The sequence below is a fragment of the Ictidomys tridecemlineatus genome, chromosome 13, assembly GCF_052094955.1.
Source record: "Ictidomys tridecemlineatus isolate mIctTri1 chromosome 13, mIctTri1.hap1, whole genome shotgun sequence".
Taxonomy (NCBI): domain Eukaryota; kingdom Metazoa; phylum Chordata; class Mammalia; order Rodentia; family Sciuridae; genus Ictidomys; species Ictidomys tridecemlineatus.
Genome location: NC_135489.1, coordinates 91,398,543 through 91,411,750, shown reverse-complemented (window position 1 = coordinate 91,411,750; position 13,208 = coordinate 91,398,543). Strand labels below are relative to the sequence as shown.

Genomic DNA, 13,208 nt, shown 5'->3' with positions numbered 1-13,208 from the left:
GCTCACATACGATTTACTGTTGCAACCACGAAGCTTCCCCTGCCCCTTGAAGAGCTGCTCACCCTTCCATCCTAGCTATTCTCGGACCAGCCCCTTACGTTCTTGCTTTTCATTATAGAAATCACTCAAACCAAACAATAGAGCTTGAAATAATGAAATAGGAAGAATGAAAAAGGAAGAATATCAGAATGGAAGGAGAAAATACCCTAGGACCAGAAGCAGAAGAGAGGCAAGTTTGTTATTTTAAATGAAGAAAACAAAACACAGTACAAAAGGATTCTGTCGAACGAGGAAACAAAAGCCACAATATGAAGCTAAAATATATTCGAAATAAACGTCAGAGAAAAGTATTAGAAGACGCAGGAGAAAAAATGCTGCATCTTGAGAGAACACGAAGTGAAACCTGTTAAGACAGCAGACAAAGGCCGGCAGCTCTCGGGCAGGTGGGAATGACAAGCAGCAGCAGGGACCAGAGGACAGAAAGGCCAGGAGAGCTGTAAATCACTTATCTGGGTGGTGCATCTCTCTCACCCAATTGACTTTATTTCATTATTCATTATTTTAACCCTCAGCTGAGCACAGGCAGTTTATTTTGCTTCCTCTTCTGAAATCACGGAAAACCTCAGCCAACATTTCCATCAGGCTGTGCCTATCACTTGGCACCATGGAGAACTTCTTTAAGGGGGAAAACAAACATACCTGCAGCTCCTGCCCTCCACAAACAGTGAGGGCTGCATCCTCCCATCACAGGAGCAGAGTTAATGCAGGCCACTCAACCAGGCTGAATCCTGAGAGGCCTGAGATTGCAGAGGCACTTGGGGAATGAAGGCAGGGCAGGGGGAGGAGGGGCGAGGAGTGAGGGCAAGGAAGACAAAGTAGGCAAATTGACATGGGCTACCCTCAACATGTGGACCCCTATGGAAAGATGGCAACATACTTTCTTGTTTTACAGTAATATCAAGTGAATGAAAGCAGGAAAACACCACTTTATTTAATGTACATGAAAAATATAGTGGATGCACAAAAAAAGGACGCTTTGAGTAATCTGCTGCTTCTTGTGGCAGTGCAGATATTTTTAAAATGACTTTTTAGAATCAACAGTAAGTAAACTACTTTGTTCCTAGCTAAAGGTTAACACGTGACCTCGGACTGGAACACTCATTACCAGAGTTCAATCTGTATTTCAAAACAGTGACACACCTCACCTACAGCTGCAGGATGGCTTCCGGGCCCTTCAGGACTTGTTCCAATGTCCTTGGGCCGCTGACCTTACTTCTTTCCACCTGGCCCTTGGAAACACTGCATGCTTTGCTTCAGCCCACTCCAAACCTTCTCTCAGGTGCTGCAGAGGCTAAACAGTAGGCAAAGGCTGGGTGGTGCTACCCAGAACCAGAGGAAAGACTGGGGACACCAATGATGAATGTGTTCTGCTCTAACTCTGATATGTCCCATCCTCTTGCCGCCCCACCTCTACCCTGGGGAATAGTCAGTTCTAAATTTCACTCCTTGAAAGGAAGTTCTCCATGTTGGTCCAAGACTAGTTCATCTTCATGCTCCCTTTAAAACTGCAGCCCTGATTTCCTAGGAGGAAGACCCAAAAGTGTGTTCTTCCTGCAAGTTTCAACACAACAGATTCTCATCAAGGAATAGTCAAGTGAAGAATTTCCATTCTTTTGGAAGGTAAAATCTGCAATCACTCTCTAGTCCCCCTGACTCTCAGAAGACACAATGGTGGGAACACAGCTATCACATATAAGGTCACTCCTCGATTAGGTTTTGGTAGTAAGATGTCTAGAAATCCATAAGTGTAATGGCTTTTTGTTTTTGGATGATATACTGTGCATTTAAGTAATCTTATTTTTTGTTTAAAAAATAATCACTGCAAACTTTTTTGGTAAAGTATGAGGCACACCACAATTCTTTTCTGTCTTTATGCTCTCAACTGTCACTGTGCTATATTTTTTAAAAAATCAACATAACCTACCATAGCATGCTGAGGTATGGTCCCCAAATCTGTTTCAAAAGACTTTTCTATTACTGTTTAACTGAAGTGACATCTCTGACTCATTGTTTAAAAGAGGAAGGGTCAGGGTACCACTCTGCACATACAGAATGTCTAACTACAAATTGCCATGCTCCCAGGCCAGTTCTCTTTCCAACTATCTCAGAAGCTGCCCGGTATCCTTAAATGCACTTGGAGACTTTGGTATCACCTTCATTCTGGTGTACTTTGTGCAAGTTCTCAGACACTGCGATGCCCATACTAAGGCAACACATTACAGAAGTTGGCAGCAATACTATCAGCAGGAATGTGGCTGCAGAATTAAGAGTGATTCGTCATACATTCTAACAGCAGAAAAACAACTCCTCACTATTTTAATCCCTCCGTGCTACCAAGAAAAAAAAAAAGAAAAAAAAAAGACAGTAAAATATAACTAAGCAAAAGCAACAAAAAGTATATCTGCTGTAGAAAGCATATCTACCTGTACAAATATTGTTCCCTTTCAAGAGTTTTCGGTAAGTAACTCAGAAAATTACAGACCACTTACCTTATTTCAAAATATTTATTTCAGTGATGAATCAAGTTTTAACCTCACACTATTTCAGGAGGAAACAGTTCTAACTTCTACAAAGTAACATATTATTTCTAAATTTAGAAAAATTAATTCCTCATTTGCTTTACAATAAAAATCCCTCTTAGCGTTTTGAAAGCAATCCACTTCTTTCCTGTCTCTCCATTCTCAGAAAACTCCAACCTGAGTGCAGGCGAGTGCTGGGCCACTGCCTCTGTCCCACCACAGAAGCCCGCAGGAGATGCACTGGGGAGGCTTTCAGGTTCAGAGGCACCTGGGCACTGCTGGTCTAATAAGGACACCGCTTGGGTCCCGTTGCTCTATTTAATGAGCACGAAACAGATCTGCACCAGCCACTCACGAGAACGTCGCATGTGATGCTCATTACGATTATCGACAATATTTCCATAGAATTATTCACAGAAATCACAGCTACGGCTTACTGGAAATGTAATGGAAACTTTTAAAGAATGCTATTCTAATTGTCGTGACCAGGTCCCGGGGCTTCGGGAAGCGGCGATTTATAGAGACCCTCTCCGGTCCTCTCTCAAGAATCCCTACCTTTTCAAACACCTCGCTTTTCTCCCTTCGCCGCCGTTTTCGGGGTCTGCGGTTCACTCGAATCCATTTTGTCACCTGAAGTTCAAGAACCACAGCGCATTTTAAAGAGGCGGCCGGGTGCCGAGGGCCGCTGGCCGGCGGAAAGCGCTGCGCTGCGCTCGAGCCCGCAGGCCGCCCGGCGCAGGGCCCCCGGCCGCGACCTCCGCCCGCAGGCCGCCCCCGCCGCCCCGGCGCCCGCTCCGCCCGCGCACTCACCTCGGCGCTCACCTGCCGCGCGAGCCCGCACTCCGCCCCGGCCTGGCGCTCGCTCTGCAGAGGCTGCGGGGAAAGGGACAGAGTCAAGTTCACCCCCGGGGGCGGCCTCGCCTCCCTCCCCGAGCCCTGCCCACCCGGCGCGCAGCCTCGCACCTCGCCCGCGGCAGGTGAGGACGGAGGCGGCGGCGCCAGAACCCAGCCGCCCCGCGGGCCTAGAGCGCGGCGCGGGCCCGCAGCACCGAGCGCGCAGCGCAGCGCAGCGCAGCGCGGGCTGCGCGGGGCCGGCGGGCGCGGGCGGCGGACGGGCGGGCGCGGCGCGGGGCGGGGCCTGCCTTAAAGGTATAGGCCGCCGCGCAGCCCCTCCCGCAGGTCTCCCCGCCCCCGCCCCAGCCCCACGAGCCCGCTATTTTATTGTTCGTCTTGCAAATGTTTTTCTTCCTCTCCTGGGCTCCTGCCCGCGCTCGCGCCGCGGCGCCTCCCACGCGTGGACAGACCCCGGGCGCGCATGCTTCACCTATGCAGCCTTCAGACCCCAGGCCCTAGGTACCCGCAAAAGGCTTTCTCAGAGGTTGGAGCACACGAAATGCTGCCTGCTCGCAGTCAAAGGCTTTTGCAGAGATGCTTCCCGCAGCCCCGCGAGAAGCCAGTACTTGCTCCTCCGGTCAGAAGCTAAGTGTCCAATAGCTTTCGTGAAGGGAAAGGAACTTTCCAAATGTACCGTTCGCGAATAGATTACAGCGCAATTGAGTAGACGCTTTTCAGTGTTCCTCTGGGTCTGGAGGTGGCAGGTGACCTCCAGAGAGAGAAGCCTGGAGTGCAGAAAAACCTAGCCCCCCAGTTCCGCCGGCGCATCGCGGGAGCCGCCGCGCTCTGGCTATGCTCAGCCGGCGCGGCACTCGCCCCGACAGCGTGGGCGCACAGCCCTACAGCTCCAAAGTCACTGGTGGAATTAAAAGGAACTTAATCTGTTTTCATAATTAGGGAGAAAGTTTCCACTTCGTTTACAAAAGTGTTCGCTACCCCCAAGTTTTCAGGTAACCACCAAAAGGTTTTCCATCAGCTTCAGAAGCTAGTGGGACCAGATTGCTAGTGAGAGCCGGGCAGGAGCGTAGGGTCGTACTCCTTTGCTGATTTTGACCACCCTTTAAGTTTATCGCATTTCTTTAAAGAAAATCTGCCTTGCCCTCTCTTTATTGCGACTCCATCCCTCTTTCAAGATCAAAAGGTTTAGATCAAAGCCAAGATCAAACTCAGTACTTTAAATAGAAGCAACTTTGCTATGGAGTATTTTATACAAAGAGGAGCTTCTTAATGGAGACATCAGAGTGGAGAACTTCATTGGGTCTCTTCATTCCATATTCATAACTGGACTACTTAAACTTACATTAATGATGCACATTTATTTCCTAAAATAAACAACAAATCTGCTCAAATGGAGGAATCTTCCTTAGTGTTTGTGTTTCCGGGAATACAAAAGAAAAAAAAAATCTTAACTCTAGAGAGAAGTATAAATAGATGCATTAACCATTCTGTATCATTAGTAGATAAGTGCTATGAAATGCAACCTCATTTTCAACATATTATCTAATTTTCTTATACATTTGTATACAGCCATCATATGCAATTTTTCTACTATAAAGGAAATGGACAAAATAGTTAATGCTTTGGAAATTTTGTGTGCACATACACATAAGCAGATAAAAAATTAGAAATGGAGAAGTGGATTACATGGAGCTGCTTAATTTTAAATGCAAAGAGAACTATGAACTATCCAAGCTTCTTCTATACTACTAATTCCAGAACCAGCAGAAATCCATCCTGGCAGATGCTTCCTTTTATCCAGCATTATTTCCTTCCTTGGAAGTTCACTGCCCCTAGGAATTTTGATAGGAACCACTCAATACTGATGTGCCTCACTTACACCAACCTTTTTAAAGATTACTTTTTAGTGACTTGTAAAAAAATAATTTCAACATATAGACTTTGAAGAAACAAAAACCAAGATTGTTTTTAAATTCTGTGTATCCCACTGAGTTACTGGACAGATCTTGGGAGGACGCAGTCTCCTTTCTCCCTAGCACTCAGTTCCTAGAGCATCTGTTTCTGGCATAAGCTGAACAGTGAGACTTAGTCTGTTGCTCTCCTTCTCTAGTGCCTCATTGAGTGGGAACAAAAGCTGGGGTCCATTCTAAGCTTCTCCCAACTTTTTTCTAGTTTGTTCTCTTGCCCCACCCCATAATATATTCTCCACAGAGAAGCCAAAATCATATTTCCAAAGGTAATTCTAATGGTTTCACTTGGCTTTATGGAGGCTGCTTTGCTTGGCTAGTTCTTTCTTATCCTCTAGTTCTGGTCTTAACATTTCTCAAAGGTCTTTCTTCACTCTCCACCCAAATTATGTGATTCTCCTGTACTTTCTAACAGCATCCTCTTTATATTCTTTTGAGTGATTGTCTTTTATAGCTATTTTGAATCTTATTTTTATATTTATTTTATTATTTAGTTTTAAGTGGATGCAGTATCTTTATTTTGCATTTATGTGGTGCTGAGGATCAAACTCCATGCCTCAAGCATGCTAGGCGAGCGCTCTACTACGGAGTCACAACCTCAGCCCACTGAATTTTATTTTTAATTAAGAAAGTATTTTTAGAGTAGTTTTAGGTATAGAGAAAAATCAAGTAAAAAAGCACAGGATTTGCATTATCCCCTCACCTCCACAGTTCTCCCTACTATTGACACAACGTTCATTAAGGTTGAAGAATCAGTACTGATACATTATTATTAATTAAATTCTATAGCTTTCATCAGGGTGTGTTCTTTGTTGTAGCTATTTCTTGCTAATTTACTGAATATTTATCTCCCTAACTGGACTTTAGGTTCCAGGAAGAAAGAGATCCTGTCTTTTGTTCCTGGTACTCATCCAGTTATTAAAAACAGTACCTCACATAGAACAGATGCTCAATAAACATGTTAAACAAGAATGGAAGTATAAAGGAACAAATGAAGGAATAGCACATGAAATTTCATGGGGGAGAAGTTTTGAGATGAAGATTTCTCTAACTTCTGTTTATTTCACCACTAAAATATCTTAATTTGAGCTGAACACAGTGGCACATACCTATAATCCCAGTGATTTGGAAACTAAGTCAAGAGAATTACAACTTCAAGGCCAGCCTCAGCAACTTAGTGAGGCACAGTCTCAAATACCTATAATCCCAGTGATTTGGAAACTAAGTCAAGAGAATTACAACTTCAAGGCCAGCCTCAGCAACTTAGTGAGGCACAATCTCAAAATAAAAAGGGCTGGGGATATAGCTCAGTGGTAGAGCACTCCTGGGTTCAATACCCAGGGTAGCAACTAAAATAAAATGCCTTTTTGTAAAGAGCATAGAATTGTGAATTTTAAGAAAGACATCAATTACAGTGCCAAAGTATTTCTAAAATGACTTTAAAAACCTAAAAATAAAAAATGACAAAGGTTCTCAAATGTTAATCACTTAAAAAATTGCATTACAGAATCGTGCTGGGAGCTGAATTTAATCTAGAAAAAAAATAACATTGCATGACACTAGAAAAATATTTGTATCACAACCTAGATGTATTTTCTTGTTGTCTACCTAAATCTCTCTGTTCTGGTGTTCACACCAATGATGGCAGGCTGTGGAGAAACTGGAGGAAGACACTTTTAAAAACTGGAATTCTATAGTGGGGGATGGATAGTCTAATACCTATCTTTCAGAATGTGGTGAAAGCACTTTAAAACAGATGTTCTCTATTTGAATTATATCTTTTAAAATGCCTCAGCTAGTAGAGAGGCAAGTTTAGAAAGGAAGTTGTTTCAAGAAACTTTCTTGTGAAAGCAGTTTATAAAAGCTGAAGACAATTTCAGAGGCTGGAAGAAATGCCACTGCTTTAAAATAAAAGCATCCCTTAATGTGGCCGTGGAGACTGCCCTAGAGGGAAAGCCTTTTCCAGTTTTCTTTTCTTTTTTCCTTCTTCTCCTTTTTTTTTTTTTTTTGTTTTTTGTTTTTTGTTTTTAAGTAGAAGAGGAAGTTACTCCTTTCACAGGAAGAAGACAGTGATACCCATTCCATAGTGCTAATGAGGGCGCTGCTCTCTTCCTGCTCCTGAAGGAGGCACAGCCCGCAGCAGAAGGCGCCTTCCTAGGCCCCGGAAGGCCTACAGGGCAAGCAAGTGGAGCCCTCTAATTACCCCACAGCTCAGATGGTAAATTACACTCCTTTGGGCAAAGCACAGGGCAAACTATCCACTGAAAGAAGCCAAAGTACCTTTGAATACCAAACAAGGTAGAGGGTTTCAGAAGCTTCTGTGGGTTTCTGAAGGGCTCTACTGCCAACATATATTCAAGGTTAATTACAAAGTAGGAGTCTGCACAGGACTGAAAATAAAATCAAGGTAGATTAAGCTATCGTAACAACAAGTAAGGATTAGGAGTAGTTATCAAATGTTTATGATTTTAAATTTGGTTCTGTTGTTTTCAAATGTGATATTCCTTTAATGTTGGCTTGTGGAAGAATTATACATAATTTATATTACTGCTTATTTTGTCCATGTTAGAAAGAAGGCCTCGTTTCTTTCTGAAAAGAATTTTGGCCCTGCCACATGGACCTCTCAGTGGAAGTCCTTATAAAGTATATTTTTTAAAAAAGGAAATCAGTCCCTTGCTGGGCCTAGCAATTGCTGAACCTGTGGCTGTGCAGGGAGCCAGCTCACAGAACTTCTCCCTCTCTGACCACAGCCCTGATCTCACTGTTGCTCAAAGGCTTTTGCAGAGCCTGACTGAGGGGAACACATTTCAAATGCTCAGCTCTTCATACTATCCCCCACTTCAGTTCTGGGAATGAAATGCATGGCTCTGCACACACCAGGCAAGTGCTCACCATGGAGCACATCCCAACCTCAAGTTCTTGCATTATTCCACCCTCTTTGTGAATCTGATGAAGGTTACATGCTATCAGCTCCCTAGGGGGGAAAAATACACCTTTAGCACTTGCACATGCATACACAAACACACACAGAATTTTCAGAACACTGGCAGATTCATTGACACCCTAACTCCTCTCCTGGATACTACAAAATCCGCTCCTGGATTGAAACAGACCACCATAAAGCTGACCCTGGACTTCGTCTTTCAGGTACTTTGTGAAAGTTCTCTTATCACATTTAGTTCTGGGAAGAAGCCATCAACCTTTATTGAGGTGCATTATAAGAAACAGCCCCATAAAACCCATCTCAGTGTTTACTGGAAGGGCGGGTTTAGAGGGCTGTTTATTACATTAGATGGTGATTTTCATGAGGGCCACAGCAAAACCTTCTCCCTGGATTCACATCAGGAATGGTGGAGCTGAGGCAATTGGTTTATTTTGACCTCACCAACATTGCAATTTATCCCTTCTCTTCTAGAAAGCAAGGTGCTCCTGGGACCCTGCTTCAGCCAGGCTGGAACTTCAGTATGTACTTACTATGCACTTAGTTAATTCTTGGCCTCATCCCATTTTCCTACCATTATTTTCAAGTCACTTTACTTATTTTAATTTATTTCTCTTATGCTACACTTGTCTGCTTTGAATGCTGCCTTAAGTTCACTTTGGACAAGGAGGGGTTTGAATAGTGTTCTGGGTTTATTGTTATTTTTTCTTTAATTTCCCGTTTCTTCTTGGAGGGGAGAAAGTGGGGATCAGGAAAGATTTTATGGTTCTAATACTTCCCTCCATTAACAACATCTGAAAGTAAAGTATGTAAGTTAAGATCACATGATTGTACTCTTTAAAAAATTTAAGGAAAAAACTATTTAAAAAATTTTGAAAACCATAATACTATACAAACACCACACAGGACTAATAAAAATGTTAACCAACCAAATATTTTATCCCTTTTGATATCAAAACCCGAGGAAAGAACTTAGATTGCAGGAAGAATGTAAATCAGACATAGGGACAGGGCGTTCCCTTAACCAACGCAGTGCAGACCCCACTGCACAACAGCAGCAGAGCTGGTGAACACAATGAGGCTTGGACACCACCCCTGACCTCAGCAAATCGCAGGGTAAGGCCTGGTATATGGAATGTGTGGACAGCTCAGGCTTAGACCTGTGTTAGCTGTGTGTCCACTCTAAGCCTCCTTTCTCATAGAGGTGTGAAGATCAGATGACATAGGTAATGTGCTTAGGACAGAAATCAGTGACGTATCAAGTTCTAGACTTTTAAAATTAAGAAGCAATTTAACATTACTAGAAGCCAGAGGAAGTGACTTTAGGACAAAATGATATTGAAGCTCCATACACTTCAGAGATCACAGAATCTTAGAACTGGTAGAAAGAACGAGAACAGCCAGGCTCTGTGCAGAGGGGAAACTTCATTTTCTACCTGTGCCTCACACAGCACCATCTTAAGGATGGAGAAGCTGAGTGTCAGGGAATTTCATTGCTTGGCCCTCAGATATCCTCAGATTGGAAATGTAGTGCTCTTTCTACTCCAGCATAATATGGACTGTCACTTTAAAACATTTATTATGTGATCAGAGCAAGCTTGGCTCAAAACAGCCCACAAAATACAATCCCATACCATAAAAGTCTCCTGAAAGAGATAATTTAGAAAACAGATAATAGCATATTGCCTTAAACACCTGTATGACTGCTGTTCTTCACAGGACTTTGACATCATGGCATTACAACCTTAGAGAATTTTCACAGGTAAAATGTAACATTACGTAGGGTTGGCTTGTAGATCTGGGGTTCCCAGCCTGACTTATTGGAATCACTGTGGTGGCAGGGGAGGGGGGCTTACAAATCCCAAGGCGCCCAGGTGACCAGGCAGATTCCCATCTCTGGGAGTGGGACCAGGCACCAGCCATTTCTAAGTCTCTACCCTATGACTCTAGAGAACCACTGGTCCAGACTGTCTCAGTGATGCTCTAATAGGTTACTATAAAGACAATTCAAAGTCAGTGACACACAGGATGACCCTATACCATGCTCTATGATGATAAGTCCCTTTAGGTAGATGTGGACACAATCCTGGGCATGATGGGCTGTGGTCCAACCCAAGTAGCTTTCCTCAACAAGATCCTTCCAGCACACCCAAAGACTAAAAAGGAAGTGAAAGGTTTCTACGTTCCATCCAAAAGGGATGCAAGAAGGAAAGGATATTTGACTTTTTAGTGATTGTTTTTCTAGGTTCATTGTTGATTCAGTTCTGGATCCTGAGTAGAAAGACTTTAGATGGGACCTGATTTTAGCACTGGTGGGCAATACTGTCAATATGAAGTAGTACTAACAGTATTCTAATTATGTGATGGCTGCCACGCATTCCCTCCAGACAAACATTTTGCATTTGAAGAGCTGCTGGATAGAATTACAGGAGAGGGGCTGGGCCTAGTGGTGCTCACCTATAATCCCAACAACAAGGGAGGCTAAGTTCAAGCAACACGGGTCCTATCTCAAGATAAAAAAAAATAAATAAATAACAAAGGGTTGGGGGTGCAGCTCGGTGCTACATCATCTGTGGGTTCAATCTCTAGTACTGCACGTATACAGGCACACACAGGGAGTAAGGGAACAGCATGTGCCCATGGAAAAGACCCCTGCAGTGTGCCAGCAGCACTGGGGCAATCCGGGAGGATTTCTGGAACGTCCACCAGCCTGCCCTAGTCAAATGGGCTCCTGTGTCTAGGAAAGATGCGCACAGACACGGGAGCCAGCAGGAGAATCATTCTGATAAAGTGTCTTCTGAAGGGATAGTCGTTAATTAGGCATAAAAACACAGCATATACTGATTATTTCACTAGCTTGAAAGCAAACACCTGTGTCTAGGTATTCCCCATTATTCCCTAAGATGGAGGGAGTATGGTATCTAGAAGTGTGTACACATGGACTCTGTGGTGCCTTTGAAGGAGGAGGTGTGTGGCTTTAGCATGACTATTTGTAAGAGCTGTGGCCCTCAGTCCCAATAGCTTGTCACTTAGCCTCCAAAAGAAATTCCATGAAGTCAAAATATACAAACAAGGGGAAGGGGCCTGACTCCTACTCCCTGTATCAAGAAGTAAAAGCACATATGCGCACACACACACACACATACACACACACACACAGTAAGGAAAGTAAAATTCACCACATTTTGGAGGTGGGGCAACTGTCCCAAGTACAAATAATCTGAGGAAAAGCCATTTTCCACAATGTTTGTTCACCAAACTCTTAGCTCCCTACAAGGAGGTGTTCTAGGAAAACAATGGGAGGGGTCAGAATTAATTTGGCTGCTAATCTCTTTCCTTTTCATAGGATGTTTTCTCCAGCAGTGGATTAAATCAATGTTTAAGGCCCCAGCTGTGTCCATATTAGGAAAGCCCAGGCTCAAGTCTCCCTGGAAAAAGGACCCCCCCCCTTTGCTCTGCTCCCACCCACCTCGGGCAGAGGTGGGAGAGTGGGAGCTGGGGAATGTGAACTTGATCCAGCATTGATCAGTCAAGCAGCAAACGCTCATTGTTCTTTAGATACCAAACATAACTCCTTTGTCCTAGGGATAAAGCCAGCCACTATGCACATAACAACCTTTGTGCTCACCAGTATGATAGACGGAAAGGAGATGCAAGGAACATTAGAGTTTTATTAACATCATAAATACCTCCTCATTGTCAAGATTGGAGAATCCATCAGTTAATTTATATTTATGTTAATATTAGGTATATTAAACTCTCTTAAATCTAACTATCTTCTACAATTTCTTGTTTTAGTTTTTCAGCACTGGGGATGGAACCCAGAGCCTCATACATGCTAGGCAAGTGCTCCACCACTGAGCCATGCCCCAGCCCTGTTTTCATAATTAGACATTTAATTTACAGTGCACATATTAAGGTCTGCTTTAGCTTTGCCTTTACATGAACCTTTCTTATCTTCACTGCCTGGTTTTCTGAGGTTCAAGGTCACTGGAATGCAGGCTAAGAATCAAATAAGTCCATCCTCCAAATATAGCTTCCTCAGTGTTATGGGAAATATGCCACAGAGAACTTAGAACTCTTTGCTGTGAGGAAATTATGCAGCCGGGCACACAGGCCACACAACTGAGCCAAGGAGATGGACGCACACCAGGGTGAGGAGGGGTAGGAGGACTCACAGAGCAAGAAGCACGAGGCAGAATGCGAAATGGGAATCCCCTCTTCTCCTCACAGACAAAAGCCTGTTTTGTATTTTGAACCTGAATAAACTTTCAAAGGTCTCAAAATAACTGAATTGTGGCATCATCATAAAAAGCCTGACCTGACAACCACACAGTCTTTAAGCCCTGGGGTGGCGCCTGTGGAGACATGGCCCATCTGAGGTGCTTGCAAGCAAGCACTGCCCCCAGAACAAGTGGTGGACTCCAGGCAGTAAGCTCTCTTTTTCATGTGCCTCATTATAAAGGACAATTAATAATTTTATTTCTGGTCCTGCGTCACTCACAATAATACGCCAACCATTGTTACAAAACCATCATAACATGAAATGTGATGTTTCTACATTGCTCTATGAATGTACGAGCAGGGCCAGGAGTGAGATGTGAGAACATGTGCAACCTTCCCCTGTAGAATGAATCTGGGCTTCTAAGTTGGACAACATTTGATTTTCAGTTTCCTCCTCTATAAAGCTGGCATGATAATCATGTTCATCGTGTGGAGCTGTGAATAGGAGGGGTAAATAACTTAGGAATACTACACTTAGTGGAACGTCTACTCACAAACCTGGTAAGCTTTTTTCCATTCTGGACATTCAAGTATGTAAAAAGAGATACGAGTGGAGGAGGAAAAATACAATTTTAGGGAGCGAAA

The 13,208-nt window shown here is 43.6% G+C and overlaps 1 protein-coding gene across 34 annotated transcripts in view; it reads right to left on the bottom strand.

Annotated features, from left to right (window-relative positions):
- Positions 1 to 13,208, bottom strand: part of Aopep (aminopeptidase O (putative)) — a 306,545-nt gene that overhangs the window by 70,447 nt on the left and 222,890 nt on the right. For 26 of the 34 annotated variants that reach the window (XR_013429872.1, XR_013429877.1, XR_013429878.1 and 23 more), the window contains 2 exons: positions 3,390 to 3,452; positions 3,135 to 3,209 (listed from right to left, as the gene is read on the bottom strand). The exons of 2 other annotated variants lie outside the window; for them this stretch is intronic. Coding sequence is in view for 26 of the 32 variants with exons in the window: in XM_078030512.1 (XP_077886638.1) it covers positions 3,135 to 3,209; positions 3,390 to 3,452 (138 nt within the window). In the remaining 6 variants the exon portion in view is untranslated. Of the gene's footprint in view, positions 1 to 966; positions 1,352 to 3,134; positions 3,210 to 3,389; positions 3,453 to 13,208 lie in introns of those variants that run through there. 6 more of the 34 variants (XM_078030504.1, XM_078030510.1, XM_078030506.1 and 3 more) reach the window with 3 other exon arrangements.